Raw genomic sequence first — 22974 nt, forward strand, 5'->3', positions numbered from 1 at the left:
TCTTGGCTACCGTGAATAATGCTGCAATGAACATACTGGTGTGAATAAATGTTTTCAAGTTTTTTAGGTAGATACCCAGTAGAGAAATTGCTGAGTCAGCTGAAAACTCTAGTCTTAATTTTTTTTTTTTGAGGAACCACCAGACTGTTTTCTGTAGTGGCTGTACCAGTCTGTATTCCTACCAGCAGTGAATATGGGCGCCCTTTTCTCTACAATCTCTCCAACACTTGTCATTACTTGTCTTGTTGATAATAGCCATTCTAACAGGTAAGGATGTATCTCATTATAATTTTGATTTGCATTTTCCTAATAGCTATTGAAGTAGAACATCTTTTCACATATTTGATGGCCGTTTATATATCTTCTTGGAAGAAGTGTCCTTTCAGGCCTCTGCCCATTTTTTTACTTGTTTGGTGTTGAGTTGTATGAGTTCTTTATATATTTTGTATATTAACCCCTTGTCAGAGCTGTTGTTTGCAAATATCATCTTCCATTCAGTTTGTTGCCTTTTTGTTTTGTTGTCTGTTTCTTTTGCTGTTCAGAGCTTTTTTGTTTGATATAGTCCCATTCATTTATTTTTGCCTTTACTTCCTTTGCTTTTGGGGTCAAATTTATAAAATATTCTCTATAACCAAGGTTCACAGTTTAGTACCTATGTTTTCTTCTATATAATTTATTGTTTCTGATCTTTTATTTAGATCTTTGATTCATTTTGAATTAATGTTTGTGCATGGGAACAAACTGTAATCTAGTTTTCGTTTTTTGCATGTGGCTTTTTAATTTTCCCAGCACCATTTATTGTAAAGGCTTTATTATCTCCATTGTGTGTTTTTGGTTCCTTTGTCAAAAATTATTTACCCATTCATATATAGTTTTATTTCAGGCTTCTCAATTTTGTTCCATTGGTCCGTGTGTCTATTTTTCCATCAAAGCATCAAACATGATGCTTTGATTATCATAGCTCTGTAGTATAATTTGAAGTCTGGTAGTGTGACAACTTTTAATTTTGTTCTTTTTTTCTCATGATTGCTTTGGTTATACTGGGTCTTTTATGGTTCCAAACAAATCTGATGATTTTTTTGTTTCATTTCTTTAAAATAAAACATTGGGATTTTGATAGGGATTTCATTAAATCTGTATATTGCTTCAGATAATATGGCCATTTTAACTATGTTAATTCTTTCAATCAATGAACATGGAATCTCTGTTTATTTCATTGTGTCTTTTTCTTTTAATAATTCTTTGTAGTTTTCAATATATATGATTTTCACATCCTTTGTTAAGTTTATTTCTAGGTATACTATTCTTTTGGTTGCAAGCACAAAAGGAATTATATTTTTCTTTTATTTCTTTTTCTGAAGTTTCTTTGTTAATATATAGGAAAGTTGTGGATTTTTGTACATTGATTTTATATCCTGCAATTTCACAGGATAGACTCACTAAGGAGAAAAGAGAAAAGACTCATAAACAAAATCAGAAATGAAAGAGGAGAAGTTACCACAAACATCACAGTTATACAAAGGTTCATACTATGAAAGATTATATGCTACCAAATTTAATAACCTAGAAAAAATGGATAACTTTCTAGAAACATATCTGGCAGGTTTTAAATGCTTTTTCTTTATTAATCTCTAACAATTTCATTGTGATTTCTTTTTTTTCATTATGATTTCTTAAAAATGATCTTTTAGATCTATTTCTTTGAAATTTGTTTACATTTGCTTTATGACCTAATATTTGCATGTCTTTGGATAGAGCATGAGTACAAGAATTTCTTTTTTATTTTTTAAAAGAATTTATTTCTTGATTTTTTTATATTTATTTTTTATTTAATTAATTGTGTTTACATAGATTCTAGGGTCACCCCGAATGCATTGCCCCTCCCCATATTTCCCTCAACATCTCCCTTGCCCCCCTCCCTATAGCGGCCTCCCCCCTTCCCTTCAGGTTTATCCCATTTTATCATCCCCTTTCCCTCTGTCCTCTTTTCCTCTGGTCCCTTCGATCCCTCCTCTGTCTCAATTTTGTTCCTTAATTTAAAATGTGTTTCAAACATCCTACTTCTTCAATAATTTTTTTAGCCTTCTTGAGGAAAAATTTTAAAATATACTTTATTATTCAATTTGTCAGTTTTACTTTGTGGTCTATTTGAACTATTTGAACCTGTCTTATTAGATAAATATACCTTTTAAAATACTTTTATCTTCCTGGGAAATTTGACCTTTATTCATAATCTAGTGACCATCTTTATCAGTAGGTTTTTGCCTTAAAATTTCTTTCATCTGATATATATATAGCTAATCCACCTTTAATTTGGTAGATTTGTTTCATATATGTTTTTCTATTCTTTTATTTTCAGCCTTTATCTTTAAGTTTATAAGTAGCCAATACATTTTTAATTGCAATCTGATACTCTTGACTTTTTTTACACTAGAAGTGTTCACTATGATTAATGATAAAACTGGATTTATTTTTACTATCATATGTAGTGATCTATATTTGTCCTGCTTTTCCAGTGTTTCTTTTTTCCTTTCTTTCCTTCTCTGAACTGTTGAGGTTATAAGTTTTTTTATTACACTTTTTTCTCTCCTGGTTTTAAAGTTATACACCTATTTTTATTATTTTAATGTTTACTTTAAATTTTAATATACATACTTACAGACTATAGTTAAGTTGTATCTATACTTGCCTATTAAACAATTTAGGCCTCTAACAACACTTTAATTCTGATTAACCTCTTTCAGACATACATGCTTTTGTTGTCAAGTGTTTTAGCTCTATTTTTATTAACTCCACAGGTTAGGTATTTTGTACAGTCAGTGTTTTATGTAGTAAAATCATCTTTATTAATCCCAGAGATTAGATATTTGGTCATTGTTTATTTAAAGATAGCTGAAAATATTCTATTTCCATTGATCCACATTCTTTCTTAAATCATAGATCTTTAAGTTACTTTTTTTTCTATCTGGAATACTTTAGAAGTTTTAAGTGAGGATTCAGTGGAAGTAAGTGCTCGTGGTTGCTATTTTTATAAAATATCTGGATTTGGTTGTCTTGGAAGTTGGTTTTACTTTGATAGAAAATCTAGAGTGACAGTTACCTTCTCTCAACACTGTAAAGATGACTGTCCATTGACTTCCAATTTCTATTATTGCATTGAGAAGTCAGCTGTCACTTTCATTTTTCTTGGTTTTGTCTTTTGTGATTTTATCTTTATCATGGCATTCTACAGTTATTTATAATCTGTGTAGGAAGAGATCACTTATTTATCCAGTATGATTTTCATTTGACTTTCTGACTCTAGGGATTTGTATTTTTAATTATTTTTGGATAATTATTTTCTCTACATAATTCATATTCATATGCCGTTCTTCATATTTTCTATACTTTTTCTCTGTACATTTAAAGTAATTTCATTAAATCTTTCTTCCATTTAACTATTTGTCTCTACTACTGTGCCTAATATGCTTTTTATTCTACCTTTTTAGTTTCTACAGACATTTATATATTTTTATTTATCTAAGTTATATTTGGTTATTTTCAAAAATACACCTGATTACACTTGTTATTTTATTACACTTTCAACATATTTTTTTAAAGTTTCTTTTTTTTTAAATAAATTTTTATTAATGTTAATGGGGTGACATTAATAAATCAGGGTACATATATTCAAAGAAAACATGTCTAGGTTATCTTGTCATTAAATTATGTTGCATACCCATTGCCCAGAGTCAGATTGTCCTTCGTCACCCTCTATCTAGTTTTCTTTGTGCCCCTCCCCCTCCCCCTAACCCTCTCCCTCCTTCCCTCCCGCATCCTCCTTCCCCCCACCCCTGGTAACCACCACACTCTTGTCCATGTCTCTTAGTCTAGTTTTTATGTTCCACCAATGTATGGAATCATGTAGTTCTTGTTTTTTTCTGATTTACTTATTTCACTCCGTATAATGTTATCAAGATCCCACCATTTTGCTGTAAATGATCTGATGTCATCATTTCTTGTGGCTGAGTAGTATTCCATAGTGTATATGTGCCACATCTTCTTTATCCAGTCTTCTATTGAAGGGCTTTTTGGTTGTTTCCATGTCTTGGCCACTGTGAACAGTGCTGCAATGAATATGGGGCTACATGTGTCTTTACGTATCAATGTTTCTTAAGTACATTAGTTTATTATTGTGTTTTCTGTGTCAATTTCACTATATAAATTTTATGGTATGATTTTGTGTTTTCTGTCCCTTTTTCATTCTACCTTATTTTCTCATATGTTTTGTGATATTTCTATGTAATTTAATGATTATTAAAATTTGAGAGTTCCTTGGAGTCTGGGTTTACATGTGTACTTTCTGGGAGAATTGATGATCGATACTAATCAAGACCATTTTAAACAAGATTTTCTTCTGTTCACATTATGGGAATTATGTTCCAAACTTTCATGAGTCCTGTTAAGAACTCTGAAGGAGATTTTCTTTCCTCATTCTTCACCCATAACCAAACTGAGATAGAAACATCTCCTTATTATTTCTCTCTGTGAAGTGGCGTAAATGTTATTTTGTTGATATCATATTTTACTTTTTAAATTAACTCCATTTTCTTATAGAAGCTTTAAATTTGTGGCAAAATTGAGCAGAAAGTACAGATATTTTTCATGTGCTCCCTGCCCCCCTACAGCCTTCCCTACACTTGACATTCTCCACCAGAGTAATACATTTTTTCCAATAAGTGAGCTTACATTGGCACATCATTATCACCTAAAGTCCATAGTTTACATTAGAGTTCACTGTTGGTGTTGTATATTCTTTGGGTTTGAACAAATATATAATGACATGTATCCTCCATTGTGGTATCATACAAAATATGGCAGTTCCACTGCCTTAAAAATCCTCCATGGTCCACCAATTCATCCCTCCCTCCTCCATATCAACAAACCACTAATCCTTTTACTGGCTTCATTTTTTTTCTTTTGGTCTTTTTCACTAGCTAAGTATTGTTTACTTTCTCTCTCTCTTCCTGGTTTACTCTTTCTTTGAGAGTTTACCTTAGGGTTTGGGCATTTTGAGAGGCTCTAAATCTTTGTCTAAAACTTGCAGCTTATACACTTTATTTCTTGATCCCTGATCTTATAGGCTGTTACAATGGAAAGCTCTACACCACCAGGAATCAGCAGATTGCTTTATCACATCCCTTATTTTTCTTTCTGGATTCATTCTTTCTCATCATTTTTGTCTCTGAGGAAACTTTGTCAGCTCAGCTATGCATATAACAGTTCCTTAAATTTTTATTTTTACTTCAGTGTAGCATTTTTAGGTATTCTGTAGTGGGAAGCTTTTTCAAAGTATCTGGTCCTATGTATTGCAATGGAAGTCCCTTTACTTTTAATCCTTAACAGATATTTATTTAGCATCAATTTTTGTGCTAGACTAGTACTAGACCTTATATGACACTGCCTTTCATGGTTTCCTTGCTTTGAAGGAAACACAGAAAAACTAACAATACTATACAGCATGTTAAGTCTAAATGGAGGCATATACAGGGGTGCTGTGACATCTGAGGGAGTTGCTTTCCTCAGGCTGAGGATAAGGAGTTGTCTGAGAAAGAGACAGAAGGTAATACTTAAGCTTTAACAATTCAGATAGGTGACTACAGGGCAGCCGTATTGGATAACATCAGCCTAGGGAGCAAAGCACACTGGCAGAATGGCAAGTACTATGATGTGAAATCTGGGGGCTTGGAAGAAGTGGGGAGGACTGAGGCTGTAGAACAGGCAATGCTAGGTCAGCTCTCACAGAAACATGCTGAGGCATTTCTTACATTGATACACCATACAGAAGAGAGGAAACAGTCTGAGATGGTCCTAGGTAATGTTGTGACACTCAAGGTAAGAAACAATTTTGACAACCCTTTGCCTTAACTACTTTGTCCAGATTCAACCTTAAAGGAAGAGAAAATAGGTAGGGAAATCACCTCTGTTCAAAAACTATCCTCCAACTTTGAATTGTCTTCCTTTCTTTTTTTCTTATCATTAGAATAATGTGTCCTCAATTCTCATCTTACCCCTTTAAATTGTAAGCAGCATGAAGGCAGGGAGTATATCTGACTTAGCACTATCGTATTTGGCAAGTGAGTCTCTCTGACTTTAAACATATATAATTAAAAGTTAATGGGAGTAATGAAGTAGGAAGCATTGTTAGTCCTTCAAATCTTTTCTATATAAGTTGAATCAATTTACTTTCCTCTTTATTCTTACCTGGTGCAGCCCACTGTAGGAAATGGAAGTTTTATAGGAAGAAGAAAAGAAAATCAACTTTGAAGCAAAAAGCTTTTCAGGATGGGGCTGGTGCTCAGAGGCCATATTTTAAGTTTCAGAGGACAACCTGAAAGCACTTGGTTTTAGGGGTCAGAAAATATATTTCTCCAATTCTTTTTTGGTTTCTTAAAATATGTCCATGGTCCAAGATCAACAAACTAAGAAGTATGAGCACATAAGTACTAAGTTGAGTGTTGTCATCCATTAAACTTATAACCCAGTAAATTTGGCACATGATATTGTTTGATTAGACTCATATGTTAAGACATTTATATAAGTCACTTTAATTAAAATTATATTCAAACAACTAAATAAAGTACTTCTTGAGGCAGCAAGGCAGTGGGAAAGACAAAACTAGATGAAACAAGTACAATTTCAGATTCCCCTAGAGCTGTGTAACTTCAACTCGCCCCTCTGTGGTGTTGGTAACAATAGTAATACCTTACATTTATTGAGTGTTTCCTATGTACCAGTACTGATTTAAACATTTTACTTATATTAACTCATATCCCATTTTTCCACAGAGACACAATATAACAATGCCAGCCACCTTTAGGTCAGGATGACTGTTGAGGCCCTAGAGAGGTCTTTGTTATGTTTTTGTTTTGTTTTAAGAGTTGACTTCTTTCACTGTGTTCTGAAAGTAGTGCTCAACAGTCCAATTTATGGCCGTAAGTAAAAGCTGTTGAGAGAAGCATTAAAGGAGCAGTGATAGACCCATCCCCTTGTGCAGGATAAGGAGGAGGTAGGGAAGTGGAAAGAGAAAGAAGAGGTATGATTAGAGACATCATGTAGGTCCTAGGCCCCTAGAAAAGGAGAAAGGGAGAAAGAAAGAAAATTTAGAAAGGGAACTGGGAAAAAATAACAAACAATTTCTAGGTCCTGCTCAACCAGAGTACCCTGAGTGAAAGGAAGGGTGGATTCCTTGCTCTGGTTGTTTAAGGGAAGGTTTTACTCTTCCCTACAACAGACTTATGGAGGGTCTCCCTTCCACACAAGTCTACTGCCAGGAACCATTAGAGAAGAAACTCCCTCCATTGCTTCTTTGTTTCATTTGATGCACTATTCTGGTTCCATGGCTATCAGATTTTTCTAAAATAATCCTGTTTTCAACTGTTCTCCTGGATATCATTAAGTATCCTCTAAAATTTATTAAGCATGGGTTCTGATATTTGGTTTGGAAAATACCATCACCATACCCATATGAAACTTCCAGAAGCCTGAGGATACTTCTTCTATGTGATCAGTTTATAAAGAACTAATAATGGAGTTGGTTGTTGGAGTAAGAATTCTAATCTAGAAGTTGAAAATAGACTAGATGAGGAAGAGAAAAGGTCATTAAACTCTCAATCATTTTATCCACAGTAACCCTACCTCTTTCCCCTCATTCCAAAGTCTATAAGGAAAAACCCAGCTAATCTTCACTGATACTATGGACAGTCTGAGAACACCTTGATTTCTCTCTTTGGAAAATGTGACACAAGAGAGCATTATGTGTCTTGCCAGGATGATTTGCATTAGTGGTCATGGTTAGATTCCCCCACCCAGAGAAGGATCTAACTAAGAGGAGACTTCCATTCCATTGATTGAAGAATAGATGTCTTTCTCCTTCACTTGTTAACCTGGTGCCTTCTTCCAGTGGAGAGAGCCATCAGTCCTAGTATCATTCTTAAGTGAACTGTCTGTATAATAATTTAAGTAAAAGCCTGACCTCTTCTTTGCAGGAACTGTGGTGAACCTTATATTGTGTGCTACAAAGATCTTATAAGAAGAGTGCTCAGATGTATTTTAAGTCACTCATAGGTCTGTAGTACATGTATCCAAAAAGGAACATTAATTAGATACAGTGTCAGGAAAATAGACAGCTGTCAGGATTCAGGAAAAGCCAAAAAGAAGTTAAGCCTGCAGGCAACATTTGGCAGTTGGTTATAGACAAGAGGGAGAGAAGGTGAAAAGAGAGTGGTTGGTCTGCTCTAAATTGTCTGATACAGTGTTTACTTTTGAATCCTCTAAACAGCTTCTCTTTGCATTTTTCCTCTAAATGACTGGCCTAAGTAGCACGTGTTCCAGGAGACAACTTCAGTCTACCTATTTGCTCTTTTGTAATATGTCAAGCTTTATTACCTTTTCCCATTTATAAATAGAAATATAATGAACTTGTTATGCAACAGACCTAAGCAGTAGTAACATATGCTAAATTGTTTCTCCTATAATAGTCTTTCCTCTAATTTGACTCTCCACTACAAATATTTTGGTAAATGCATTCTAAAAACAAAACAAAACAAAAAAACATATAGAAATGTGTGCTTATAAAATGAAATTGTATGCCATGTTCCGAAAAGGACTAATTACCACTTTAAACATGCTAATATGGGAAAGATGACATTTATTTTAGACTAGAATAAAAAATAAGTGAAAATTCAGAGATGGTGATTTAAGAAAAGATACTGATAAATTGGAGCTAATTCAAAGAAAGGCACTAAAATAATAAAAGGCCTCAAGGAATGAATATTTTCAAAATTGAGAGAACTTGAGAGTCTAACATGACAAACTACAACCAGTCCTACAAATACCTTGGGGAATTAGATTCCAAAAGTCTGCATTGTTCAAAGGAGAAAAAAAATAAAAGCACTGAAATACAAACTACCCAAAGGGGAAAAAAAGAACTTTTAAATGAAAAATGTTTTAAATGTTTTTACCTAGACCAGCTTTCAAATGCTTGGAGATGTTAAAAACTAGCCAGGCAGAGCATTTGTTTTCAGATAACAAGCTGATCGAGTAAAGAGGGAGGAGTAAATGATTTCTTATCCATTTTGAATCTCTGTGTCTGGATCTAAATAAACACACTGGAATGGGGTGGAGCTGTTTATATACCTGTTACCAGTGTTCACTTTGTAGGCACAAAGTAGGACACATACAAAGTGTTAAAATGGTTAATAATTACTTTTTATGGGCATTTATTTCTCTTAAACAAGTTATTTTCCCCCAAATATTGACAGTTTTGAAGAAAAGTAAATAAAATCAGTGAACCTTTTATACCAGGAAGAAAGGAAACAAAAGGAAGGACTCTTTAGTATCTCTTGTATATATGAAAAATGTAGCATCCCTAGGAAGTCTGTGGGCATTTTCAAAAAGGATGATGACTGAGCCAAGAATGACTGGCACCGCCCTCCAAAATCAATCCCATTTTCTGTTCTTTGCACTCATAGTGATGTGTTAGAGATTTAAATATTATGTTCTTGAAATATAATAGAGTTGTCTATACACAGACTGTCTAGACAGGGCAGGGACTATGTCTGTTTCATTTCATTTTACATAGCAGCTAGCAGTCTTGCACAAATAAATGCTTTTGATGATGATGTTGATGTTAGTATAAGCAGGTGGCCAAAATTTAGGGGTAAAGCTTGATACCTTAACATTAGTACTTTATAGTACATGCATGCACTGGGTGTTACATAAAATTTACAAATGTCTGGCTACTTATTTAGTAATAAATTATTTCAGCACATTTTATGTTTTTTAACATTGCCCTGTTAAATTTGTTTACAAGGAGGAGGAAATATCAATCTGTCTATTCCAAATAGGCAAGAATCCCTACTCAATTTTCCTAGTGTTTGAAATGAAAAGTATTCTTGTACATCTGTATTTTAGAAAAGGAAAGAAAAAAATTAGATATTCCATTAAGATTTTCTAAGATTTCTTGATTAAAATGCTCTCCAGATTCAGATTTTAGGTAAGATTCAAGAAAATGGAATTGGAGTTTGTACAAAGAAAACCATGATTTCTATTTCATTTTTTATCAGTGTGTTAGTTGTTTGTTTTCAAAAAGCAAATATTTTAGTCCTTGTGCATGACAGCAAGCCAAGCAAAGACCCCTGTCTTCCTGGAGCTTATGTTTTATCAGAGAGACAGACAATAAAAAAAGCATAATAAATAAATTATGTCTTGTACTTGAAGGTGATTATGAGTGATAGAAAGAAAAAAAGAAACGTTGAGAAGATAAAAAAGAATCAGTAGTGGAAGTGGGTGTTGCAATTTTAAATAGGAAAGTCAGGATAGGTCTTATTGAGAAGGTGATAGTTGAGCAAAGACTTGGTAGAGGTGAGGTCATTAGCCACTTCCAATATGAAAAAAGAAAATTCAAGCAGAACGGTTAGATAATGCATGTGTTCTAAAGTAAGTGTATTCCTGGAGTGTTAAAGAGGCAGCTGGAAATCAGTCTGACTGAAGCTAAGTGAATGAGGAAGACAATAGGAGGGAAAGGGGCCAGGTCTTCACCTCTATTTGAGATGATGGTTTGGGCTTTTAATCTGAGTGAAGTGGGGAACCATTTTAGAGTTATAGCGGAAAGGTGACAAGTTGTGCTTTACGCTCCAATAAAGTCATTCTGGCAGCAATTAAGGGACTATTATAATGATGCAGACAAGACATGATGGTGGTGTGGACATGATTGTGGTCAGATTCTGCATACTTTTGTACATAGAGCCAATCTTACCTGATGGGTTGAATGTAGGAGGCAAGGATTATTCTGTGGCAGCAGTTTTGAAAGTGTGGTCACCAAACCAGCAATAGCAGCATTATCTGGGAGCTTGTTATAAATGCAAATTCTTGGATCTCACTCCAGATCTACTGAATCAGAAACTGGAGGTGGGACCCCCGCAATATTGCATTTTTAACAGGCCCTCCAGGTGATTCTGATGCACACTCAAATGTGAGGACTGCTGCTTTAAGATTTGGGCCTGAAAAGATGGTGTTGACATTGACTGTGATGGTGAAGGCTGCAGAGGGAACAGAATTGGGGGGCCAAGGAAGAACAGGGGTCAGATCTGGACATGATAAATTGGTGATGTCTGAGATATCCAGATGGTGAGGAAGTGTTTGTATATATGAATCTGGAGTTCAGGAGAGGGTCTGAGTTGGAAATAGAAACTGAAACATTGATTATATTTCTGAGGACAAAAAGTTACATCAGTGAATATTTATTGATCAGTGGTTTCATTCTTACTTTGAGGAAAAAGAAAGCAGAAAAACAAGTAATAAAGACATATATATATTTATATATATATAAAAGGGGCAGTTAATATATAATATATAAAAGTGTGCTAAGAGATTTGAAAGCTTTTGGGGGTCTATTTTCTAGAGCCTTCATTTGTTTATTATAGAGGAACTTTTTATGGTAATCTTTTCTTATTCTACCATCAGTACATTGAGGCTCCTAATATTTTGAAGGTAAAACTTAGAACCAATAAGATTTTCTGAAGTCACCAAGTAGCTGATACATTTCTATATATATTTACATCATGAGGTGACAATCCAGAATTGCTAGAGGACAGAGTAGTTGTCTTACTAAACAATTCTAACTTTGTTTTCTTACACAGTAACTTTTTCTGAGAGTTGAGCCATTAGGGCAGAATAGAGGAGAAAGAATTTAAAACGGTTGCAAGATAGGAAAATGTAGTGATAATATCGGATGGATTCTTTAGTCACTTCGTGTGGTCACCTAATATATAATTTCCAGTGTTTTCTTAATATGATCAGGTATTAACATTGACTCTACAAATAAAGCTATAGAATCAGAATATGACATTTATACCAAGGCACTCATTATAATGAAGCGACAAAATTAGCAGAAAAGACCAACCACTGAATATTTAAGAGTACAGGGGAAACAGAGGGATGGAAAATGTCTTCTTTTAAAAGTGCAAAAATACAAAGTAACATTTCTTCTGACCCTGAATTTATATTCTGTATATTTTTCAAAACCATTTTAAAGGCCTTTCAGATGCTGCCACCTTAGCTGCTGAGATACAATCTTTCACATTTTACCCAGTGAGTCCTCTTTTGTCCCATAGTGTAATCTGATCCACCTATCATCATCAGGGGACATCTGGGATCCATCTTATCTTTCCCACTAGCTAGTTGATTAACCAGAAAATGGTTTGAATTGGATTCATATATGGCAGGACTCCATGGACTTTATGAATTATAATAGGAGCATATAAAAGGTCAGGTTTTATTTTTGTACTTTTAAAGAAAAAAATCATCTCTGACACAGTTAGGATTGAGTTCTTATAAATTAGAGAGAGAAAATAGTATATTGTATTAAATGGCTAAATACAGTAAATCATGGGATCATCTGACTATTTTAAATAAAATATATTTTTCAGAGTGAGAAAGTCCTATCTTAGTAGCCTCACACAGAATTATCAATCCACAGAGATATTACTGTTAGTTGGAAATAGAAGACCAAGAAACATTATTTTGCTCTTTCTTGCTCTCTTTCTTCTATATGGTGTATCCGGAGACGTATGAGAGGCTGGAAGTTGGGGGTCTTTAGTCCGGTACATCCTTCCCACACATGTTTTTTGCCAGGTACTTGCAGTGGATTAAGGGGATATTTTTGGTTCATATAAGCACTAGGCTTTTCCGTGATTTTAATTGTCTTCATCATTACTACCTATGAGCCAAGTTCAGTGCATAAACACATAAATAATAATTTATTTGGTTTCTTCTTTGTTTTAAGTATCCAAATTGAAACCTCATGATTTCCTTCCACAAAGGTTTTATCCGAGCAGAAATCTCACATTGTATATATTCAGTACATTCTACAGTCAGTATACCCTAAGGAAAACTGCTCTCTTGGTCAGAACTGATGACTTGTGGTATCATAAAGCAGTTCTCCAGAAGCTGACATTTCAAGGATGATGCCCAGGATAAGATGCTAAATATTTTTCAAAGCAGCTATGACATCAGTTTCTAAGTGTTACTTTCAGGAGTATCAGGAAACATAGTGGCTTCATGGATCAAATTATAATTAAAAACTTTATACACAATGAATCTGTATACAAATAAGAGCTTTTCTGTTGTGATTATGATGATGATGTTACATGTGGAACAAGAGCCTGTGATGACTGTGCTTGAGCTTCCCCTGCTGCAGCTGGGTGAGCCCGGATGCATCAGGAGTTCAGTGAGTGTCTTGAACTATGTTTGAGATGTTTTAGGTTCAACGAAAGAAACTCTCGCCAAATCCTTCTTTTCTTAATTTTTAAACGTGTATTTCAAGGAAATTTGATTCATATGTTTCTAATTCATTTACACTTAAATCATCAAAATGTTATTTAGTAAGAGCCATTTGATGTCCAAGAAGCTTTCTAAACCTGTTTTATAAGTCGTCTTAAGTCCTTTTTCTTAACACAGGAAGTTGCCTTTTGCCAACTACAAATAAACTCAAACATTAAAAAGGTTCAAGTTCAGTTTCTAACTCTGAACTCCAAGTTTTAAGTGCATTTTCAAATTAGCAAAATAGAGTTTCCCGCCCCTACAATAATACGGGTGGGAAAAAAAGACAGTAGGGATAAGAATGAGCAAAGGTATTCACAGAAATTATTCTCAGAGGTATAGCCCCACTTGTGAAAGTTCTGAAAATCTATAACAGGTGTTCTTTACAGCTAGTAATAGATCCAGGTGAATTTTGAACAAGAACAACCTGTCTGCTTCTATGTGATGTGTCTAAATAAGATTACTGCTTTTTTCACAGAAAAGAAAACCTAAAAGTTCAAATACTTTAACTTCTTTTTACTAATTTTACCTTTGAGCTTTATGTATTTTAATAAAGATGGGAAGACAACATGTTTTGTTGAACAGAACAAGCTCATAAGAGAGTTTGTGGGAGTTTTATGTCTGCAGTAAGATGATTATGAGTTAAAAATGTAATTGAACAAATGCAGAAAATAATCTCTGATGCATACTAAGACATCTCTTAATTATATATTATCCTTATTACTTTAATGCAAAGGTGAACCCTGTCCTTGGTTCACTTATATTTATAGATAAAGAAGGTAAAGGGTTTGGGGCCACTCTAAACAATTTTCTCAATTGTTATGTTCTGTTGAGTCCACTTCAAAATTTCTTCTGTTCTATTGAGCAATCAAGTGACTTGGGGTGAAAGGTAATATGCAACTAAAAAAGACTAAATTTAAACATTATTAATTGAACTCTCAGTTCCCTGTGGAAGCTCCCATGCAATGGCTACCAGGGAAACGTGCTGACTATATGAAGTTAGTTTTATTAAGCTTGCTGAACAAGGGGGAGCAACATCTTGATGGTCCCTGTAGTGTCTCAGATAGGGGGATTTAGGGAAAAGGAGTAGCTCTTGGAGGCTGTAGGTAGTCATAGGGTGATTTTAGGACATAAACTAGTAAGTGGGGTTGAGGCAGAGACTGGTAGGATTTGTCACCTAGGAAAGCTGCTTTTTTGTTTTTGGAACATAAATCTCAAGAGTTAATGTTAAATCAGTTTGTTTGTACCTTTTTCTTGAAACATGTGTTCTGAAAGGAGCTGATATTGAAATATTTAAGTTCAGATCAGCCCTGGCCCATTGACTCAAAGGTAGAATGTCAGCTCAGTGTGTGGATGTCCTGCCTTCAATTACTGGTCAGGGAACACAGGAGAAGCGACCATCTGCTTCCCCACCATTCCCATATCCCTTTCTCTCTCTCTCTCTTTCTCTCTCTCTCTTCCTCTCCCACAGCCATGGCTCAATTGGTTTGAGCATATCAGCCCCAGGCACTGAGGGTGACTCCATGGAGCCTCTACCTCAGACACTAAAAATAGCTCTGTTGCAAGCATGGCCACAGATAGGCAGAGCATTAGCCCAATGGGGTTGCCAGGTGGATCTCGGTTGGGACACATGCGGGAGTCTGTCTCTCTATTCCCCTCCTCTCACTTGGAAAAGACTAATAGTAAAAAAGATGTTCAGATAGTTGTATTGCCTGTCATACATTTACTTGTGATCATACTATAGTTTTGCAGGTTGTGGTTTTTGTTTTATTTGTCACAACAAGTAAATATCACAACAAAGTATAACACACATTTATTTTTTTAAACTTTTAACATATGGCTTACTTTTTAAGGAATTAATAAGTAAGGAATTTTAATTTTACCTTTTCAGACAATATTCAAAAATCACATAAACCTGTTGGGTACCTACACATCTATAACTATGTTATATACATTATTCTCCTTTAGTACTATGTATTAATTCTGAAAACATATGTAATATTAACAATAAAGTGCCTTTGAGAGTTTTTGATCTTTTTATGTTTATCCTAAATAAGTAATTTTTTATACCCATCTTGATGAAAAAATTTATGCTTCCCCAAATATTAGGGCCTTAAATGTTACTTACATAGCACTAAAATTTGATAGAGTAATGCCATTCTCAGATGCTAATTAACATGTAAAGAGATTTTCAAAGGAAGAAAACTTGTATAAGAAAATTCTCAAAAATGATATGTAGTAACTAGGAACTGCTAAGACCATATGCTAATTCTTTATTTGAGGTAAAAAATATATAAAAGCCTTTCCACAGATGGATATTCTGTGTAGGAGTACATCCTTATCTGAACACATCATGAAAAAATAGACCTATCAAAAATTCTGTACAAACTTGGTGAACATGTTAAGGACACTATTCTTTTATGGATTCTTGCTGTATTGGCCAAGAGTTTTCTTAAAGGCTTTTAATCACTGTAAAAAAAAATAGAAGACTGGATAAAGAAGATGGGGCACATATACACCATGGTATACTATTCAGCTAGGAGAAATGATGACATCGGATCACTTACAGCAGAATGGTGGAATCTTGATAACATTATGCGGAGTGAAATAAGTGAATCAGAAAAAAACAAGAACTGCAGTATTCCATACATTGGTGGGACATAAAAACGAGACTAACAGACATGGACAGGAGTGGGGTGGTTACGGGGAGTGGGGGGAAGGGAGGAGGGAGGGGGGAGGGGGAGGGGTACAAAGAAAACTGGATAGAGGGTGACAGAGGACGATCTCTCTTTGGGTGATGGGTATGTAACAGAACTAAATGACAAGATAACCTGGAAATGTTTTCTTTGAATATATGTAACCTGATTTATTGATGTCACTCCATTAAAATAAAAATTTATTTATAAAAAAAATCTGTACAAGAAATAAGCAATGTTTGCCTTTTAAAAGTTAAATCATATTTCTTTCACTGAAGGTTACCTTTTATTAGATAATAGATTTTGCTAGTTATAGTTTTACATTTTAAAATGCCTTTTTATTAAATGTACATTTAAAAAATTCTTATTTTTTGCTGATCTCTGCCCATGTTATTTAAAATTCAAATTCAGAAGATCTCTTTATTCTCCAACTCTTTCTCTTCAGTGGCCTCATTAAATAGTAATAGCTACCACGTACCGTCTTCTTCGTGCCAGGATGTGGCTGACATAAGCTCATGAAGTTCCCTCAGTGCGTGGCCTTGGGAGCTGCGTATGATTAGTGCCTCTGCTCTAAACACAGGGAACCTCAGCTCAGAGACCCACCACCGTGCAGCCGCACACCCAGCTGCCTCGAGCTAAAGAAATTCACATATAAATGCTATTTTCTCTCCTTTTGTTCACTGTGTTTAATTCTAGATACTGTGCAGCCTAAGTTTTAGAAAAACACTTGTGAACAGCCCCATAAAACACTTTTGAATAAAATTACTATAACATTTTGCTACTGTTGCCTAAAACATTGTTATAGCTCAACAGATGCTTTCAACTAACCCTCTGATTTTACTAAGTTCTACTTATGTGATAAGGAAATAAAAATGAAATTATAATGTAGAGGAATTCATAGACTGCTAACGCTTTTTCAGAAAATATATTTCAAAGTGGTTACTTTCCCAACTAATACAAATCACATCAATATTTCAAGCCGGCTTCTTTCCTATTTGACTTCAATCAGAAAATAGATTTTAAGGCCGATTACTTTCTCAAATCTCTACACATCCTGAGGGCCACATAATCATATGCCCTCTCAGATCATTATGGGAGTGTCCATCTGTAATGATCAGAATATTTGTTTTGTTTTCTAAGCCCTTGAAATATCCCATACCTGCCTTCTCAACCTGAATCTGTCCCTCCCCACTATCTTCTACAGGACTGCCCACCGGAAGCAGGTGATTTCCGAGCTCAGCAATGCTCAGCTCATAATGATGTCAAGCACCATGGCCAGTTTTATGAATGGCTTCCTGTGTCTAATGACCATGACAACCCATGTTCACTCAAGTGCCAGGCCAAAGGAACAGCCCTGATTGTTGAACTAGCACCCAAGGTCTTAGACGGGACGCGCTGCTACACAGAGTCTTTAGATATGTGCATCAGTGGCATATGCCAGGTAAGTACTGGCTTCTTTTCATTCTGTTTTCCCAGAGGGTTTTAGTGTCTCTGCGTAAATACCTTTTCCATAATCCTGCTATCTGAATCACCCAGTGTTACTTTTTATTGTGTTTATAAATAATGACAGATCTGAAATTTGAGGTTTAATTTCAGTTAAAGCTGCAAGTGTATGTTGTATTAGGGAAAGGAAGGCCTGATTTTTTTTTCTTTCCTTAAGTTTCATTTAAATATGGAAGAATAAAAATTCTTGAATATCACACATGATTTTTGGACTAGACTCTGAAATTACCTCTACCTTGGTTGCCCCTGAAATGTGTTTTATGTGCGTGCATATGTGCATTTGGAGGCATCTATTATCATTTACTTAGAGCTTCAGAATCACTCAGATGAAGCTGACTCTAAAATTTTTAAACTGTAGAAAATCTTGTTTCTTTATCGTAAATGTAATTTTGTTGAAAGTTCAGGCAAATTGTCCCAAAAGATGTGGCAGTGTCAGCTAGATCGGAATTCAGCCAGGTAAATCTTTAAAACAGGATAGCAAAGAAGTTTTATTTCTGGTGTCAATTTACCAATGTCTGCTGTGGGAAGGGTGTTAGTATGGAGAAGGAGAGTTGGTATGTTTGCCATCTTGATTTTAAATTCTTCCCTGTGGATCCGGATAACCAGCCCGGTGTTTGAAGCAAGCAGTTGCTCTGTTTTCCTGTGTGCTATATATACTTCACCATATACTTTTATGCTTTTATATCTCACAAGTAGACATTCTGAGAATCTTTGCCTCTCTCTTCCAAGATGACATTGATGGAAACTTTTCTTTTTTTTTTCACAATCTCTAATAACACAACTACCAATTTAAGAATTAATATAGAATAGGTCTCAGTAATTTGTTGTTTCAAATTCACATGTTTATATAAAACTTAACTCTATAATTCAGATATAAAATCAATAACTGTAGTGTGAATTACTACAAGAGATGTGAAATGGCCTGCAAGGTTTTATGGCCATGAGAGGGAGACAGACATTCTAAACCTTTATGAAGTCTGGACTTGGGAGACAGGGAAGCTTTGACATGTCCGACAAGTTCTCAGGTATGTGGATGGGGATGAGGTTTTAATATCTGAAGTTTCCTGTAGGTACAAGAAATATATGAATTTTAGATGTCAATGTGAATACAGAACCTTACTATTTTACAGCTAAGGAAGGCCTAGGAGGTGATCTAAAAGGCAAACTGGTTGAACATTATTTGCGATATTTGGTGTTTGCTTCTTTCTCTAGGGTTCTCGTGGCGTTGAAACGGAATTATGGAGTCTGTAGAAGCTTTGGGGATAACAGAGAATTGAAAAGCAAATAGATATATTAGAAAAGAGGCTCTGTTGTAGGGAAAGGCAAATAAAATAATTCGTTTTGCGTGTCTACTGTTTGAATAAAGCGAGACAGATTCTCTTTTTGGAAATGAAATAGTGAGGACCAGAGGACGTGTATGATTTACTGAAAGTTACATGGCTGGGTGTGGCCGAAAAGGGACTGAATTCCAGGTCTCATGATATCTAGCTACTTTAAAGTTGTTTGTACTGTATTACACTGACGGAGGAATCAAAATAAATAAGACAGATCAGAAAATTAGGTCTCATTTGTTTCTGTTGCATGAGAGATCAACGTGGCATATTTCTTTCCCCATTCTAATCCAGCCAGCTGGCCTCGTGTGCCTTGGCAACCAAAAGGAAATACTATATCAGCAGCAAAAGAATAAATTTTACATATAGTAAATATGAAATGATAGTGTTGAATTTTTGGTTATAAGTAGAAGCATGCCTCCTTTAGTTAGATTTTTAGGAGTGCGACTTGTTAGATTTAGTGGCAAAAAGGAACTATAGGATATCTGTAAAGATTTGTGACATGTATAGAAATTATGTTCAGTTATCATTGTCTTCATTTATTTGTCTTATTAGAGGCAATAGTATGGTAAAGAAGATGAAAAACTCAGATTTAATTTTGTCAGTAACAAGCAGTTTGGCTGGAGAACAGGGGACCTCCGGGCACACAATGAGAAGAGAGAGTTTGAGAGAAAATCATGGAGGCTTGAATGGTGCACAGGACTGTTGTAAAGTGAGTGACTAGGGAGGAGGAGTAGTGGGGAAAAGACATAATCATAGCTAGTCTCTAGAAAAATTAGAATAGCTACATTTGCAGGATGCTTGAAGTGGAAGCATCCTGAAAATGCAACGTGACCACCTGATAGGAGGCTAAAACAGCGGCCAGGGGCAAGGCAAGCATGAGCCTAGGTCCGGGCAATGACAGCGGAAACAGAAGGGGAGCTAAGTCTAAAACCAGGAAGGAGTTTTCACTGGCGGGTAGAAAGCAATAAATAAAATCAATCATGCTCAGGGTATCTAACACTACGACTTAGTATGATTTGGTAATGGATGGAATCAATAAGCCTTGCTCCCATTGTCATAGCCTTATGTTTTCATTATTAAAACCTACTTGAATTTGATAAACAAGGGAAGGAACAGAAAATAGCAAGTTGAAAGTGGAATAAAGATGGAATACTTAAATGCGGTATGTACTTTTTCAGAACAGAGTGGTTAGTCACCGAAGGGGAAGCAACCTCACAAGAGTTGAAATGCGTATGTTTCATTCTGCTTAGAAAAATGTCCTTTATTTAAGTTTTATCTGTATATTGGTAATTAATATGTGCAGTCATACTAAGAAAAAGCCATATCTTCCTACTTTTTAAAACAGCCAAAAATATTACTGCTAACTTACAGATGCAGTTTTTAAAAACAGCTTTTCCCAGTTTCCTGAAAGAAGTCATCTCCCCTGACCTATTGTTCCCATCTCTGCTATTCTACCCCACTGTTGGTGATTCTTAGATCTTTCTCTGGCTTTACTAGTCTTATTACATTTTTTTGTAAGATGCTTCACACATTTTTGAAGGTGTTTATAACAGTTTTCCTTTTATAAGCTATAAGTAGTTGAACACATTAAAATTTGTATAGGTGAAGCTTATAGGAAAATTATCCCAGGCTAGGGGATTCCTTGTAAGAGTGTAGTATATGTGGAGGATAGTTGGTCTGTTGACATTTGATAGTGGTACATGAAGAGTACCATGGTAAAATGCATGTTTATGTGTAACTACACATAGAACGAAATTTGGAAGCAGATACACCTGAGTGTTATCAGTGCTTATTTCAGGAGCATTTCTTCATTTTAATATTGCTCCAAATATTTTTAAGGCTAAGCTGATATAAAGCATAAACTATAAAGAAGCGAACATTTTACTTTGGACATAGTCTGACCTTGATAGAAAATGACAGCATAATTCTAGAGATTTGTCATTTAGAAGCTCCAGTTATTTCAGTTATACCTTTTTAATACTCAATTAAGAATCACTTATAACTCAACCAAAATTATGAAGTCCTAGACTTTTCAAACCAGGAGATACTTTAGCAACTAACAGATACTGCTATTTCACAGAGGCAGAAATTAGACTGGGAGATTAATCCCAAGGTCATGAGTGAGTGTATTATCTATATTTGTTGTGAATGTGCTTCAGGAACATTCTAGAATCATCACTATTTATAATATATAGTCTTGTTCACTAATACTAGAGAATCATAGGAAGCTTCCATTTTGTTCTTTTTTATTGACAAATGACATTCTATTAGTTTCAGGTGTACAACATAATGATTCAATAGATGTAGATGTCATAAAATGACAACCACAATAAATCTAGTGAGTTCTTCACCACACATACTTACATTTTTTTTACTTGTAATGAGGATTTTTAAAACCTACTTTCGTAGCAACTTGTAAAATATGATTAAGTACTGTTAACTATAATCATCATGCTATACATTATATCCCCAGAACTGACTTCTTTTATGACTGGAACTTTGTACCCTTTGACCGCCTTTACCATTTTCTCCACCACCACCCACGCCCCTCCTCTAGCAACCTCCATGCTGTTTTTCATAGTGGCTATATCAATTCATACTCCACAAACAGTGCACAAAGCTTCCCTTTTCTCCACATTCTCACCCACAATTATTTCCTGTCTTTTTGTTAATAGTATTCTAACACTATGAGGTGAAATCTCATTGTAGTTCTGATTTGCATTTCCCTCCCGATTAGTGATGTCTAGCATCTTTTCATATACATGTTTGCTATTTGCATGTCTTTTTTTGTGAAAATGTCTATGCAGATCTTTGGCTCAGTCTTTAATCAGATTTATTGTTTTCTTTGCTATTGAATTGTATGAATCCTTGATATATGTTTTAATATTAACCCCTAATCAAATATATGATTTGCAAATAAGTTTTCCTGTTCTGTAGGTTGCCTTTTCATTTTGTTGATGGTTTCCTTGGCTGAACAGAGCTTTTTGGTTTGATATAGCCCTATTTGTTTATTTTCATTGCCTTTGCTTTTAGTGTCAAGTCAAAAAATCATCATCAAGGAGATTTTTCCCTATGTTTTCTTCTAGGAGTTTAAGTTTTATATTGAAGACTTTAATTCATTTTAGTTTACTTTTGTGTATGGTGTAAGATATAGGTCCAGTTTCATTCTTTTTGTATGGATGTTCAGTTTTTCCAATCCCGTTTATTGAAGAGACTGCCCTTTGCACATTGTATATTCTTGGCTCTTTTGTTTTAAACTAATTAACCATATTTGTGTGGGTTTATTTCTGGCCTCTCTCTTCTATTCCATTAATATATGTGGCTATTTTTTATGCCATTATCATACTTTGTATTATTATTGCTTTATAATATACAGTAGTTTAAAATCAGGAAGTGTGATACCTCAAGATTTGTTCTTCTTTCTCAAAATTGCCTTGGCTATTCAGGATCTTTAGAGTTCCATATGACTTTTAGTTTAGGTACTGGCTGGTGGTACAGTAAATAGACCCAGCATATGAATATCCTGGGTTTGATTTCTAGTCAGGGCACACAGGAGAAGTGACCATCTGCTTTGCCTCCCCCTCCCCCTTTGTCCCTCTTACTCTCCTGCAGCCAGTGGCTTGATTGGTTCAAGCATGGCCCCAGGTGCTGAGGCTAGTTCTGTTGGTCTAAGTACATCAACCTCAGGTGCTAAAAATAGCTTGGTACTCAAGCATCGGCCCAAGACAGAGTTGCTGGGTAGATGCTGGTCAGGGCGCATGTGGGAGTCTGCCTCACTATCACCCGTCCTCTCATCTAAAAAAACAAAGATATTTTTCTTCTATGCCCATTTTGTTAAGTGTTTCAAACATAAAATGATGTTGTATTTTATTGAATGCCTTTTCTGTATCTATTGATAAGATCATATGGTTTTCTTTGTTTTGTTGATATGGTATATTAGGTTAACCGTTTTAAGTATGTTGAACCATCCTTGTGATTCTAGGATGAATCCCACTTGATCATGATGAATTATTTTTTTAATGTGTTGTTGTATTTGATTTGCTAGTATTTTGTTTAGTATTTTAGCATCTGTATTCATT

The 22974-nt window shown here is 34.9% G+C and overlaps 1 protein-coding gene across 5 annotated transcripts in view; it reads left to right on the forward strand.

Moving 5' to 3' along the window:
- The window catches only part of ADAMTSL1 (ADAMTS like 1), a 1054626-nt gene that overhangs the window by 672559 nt on the left and 359093 nt on the right, over positions 1-22974 (forward strand). For all 5 annotated transcript variants that reach the window (XM_066257319.1, XM_066257321.1, XM_066257318.1 and 2 more), the window contains one exon: positions 17263-17499. In XM_066257319.1, coding sequence (XP_066113416.1) covers positions 17263-17499 — 237 coding nt within the window. The remainder of the gene's footprint in view (positions 1-17262; positions 17500-22974) is intronic.

Source organism: Saccopteryx bilineata, chromosome 2, assembly GCF_036850765.1.
Source record: "Saccopteryx bilineata isolate mSacBil1 chromosome 2, mSacBil1_pri_phased_curated, whole genome shotgun sequence".
Lineage (NCBI taxonomy): Eukaryota > Metazoa > Chordata > Mammalia > Chiroptera > Emballonuridae > Saccopteryx > Saccopteryx bilineata.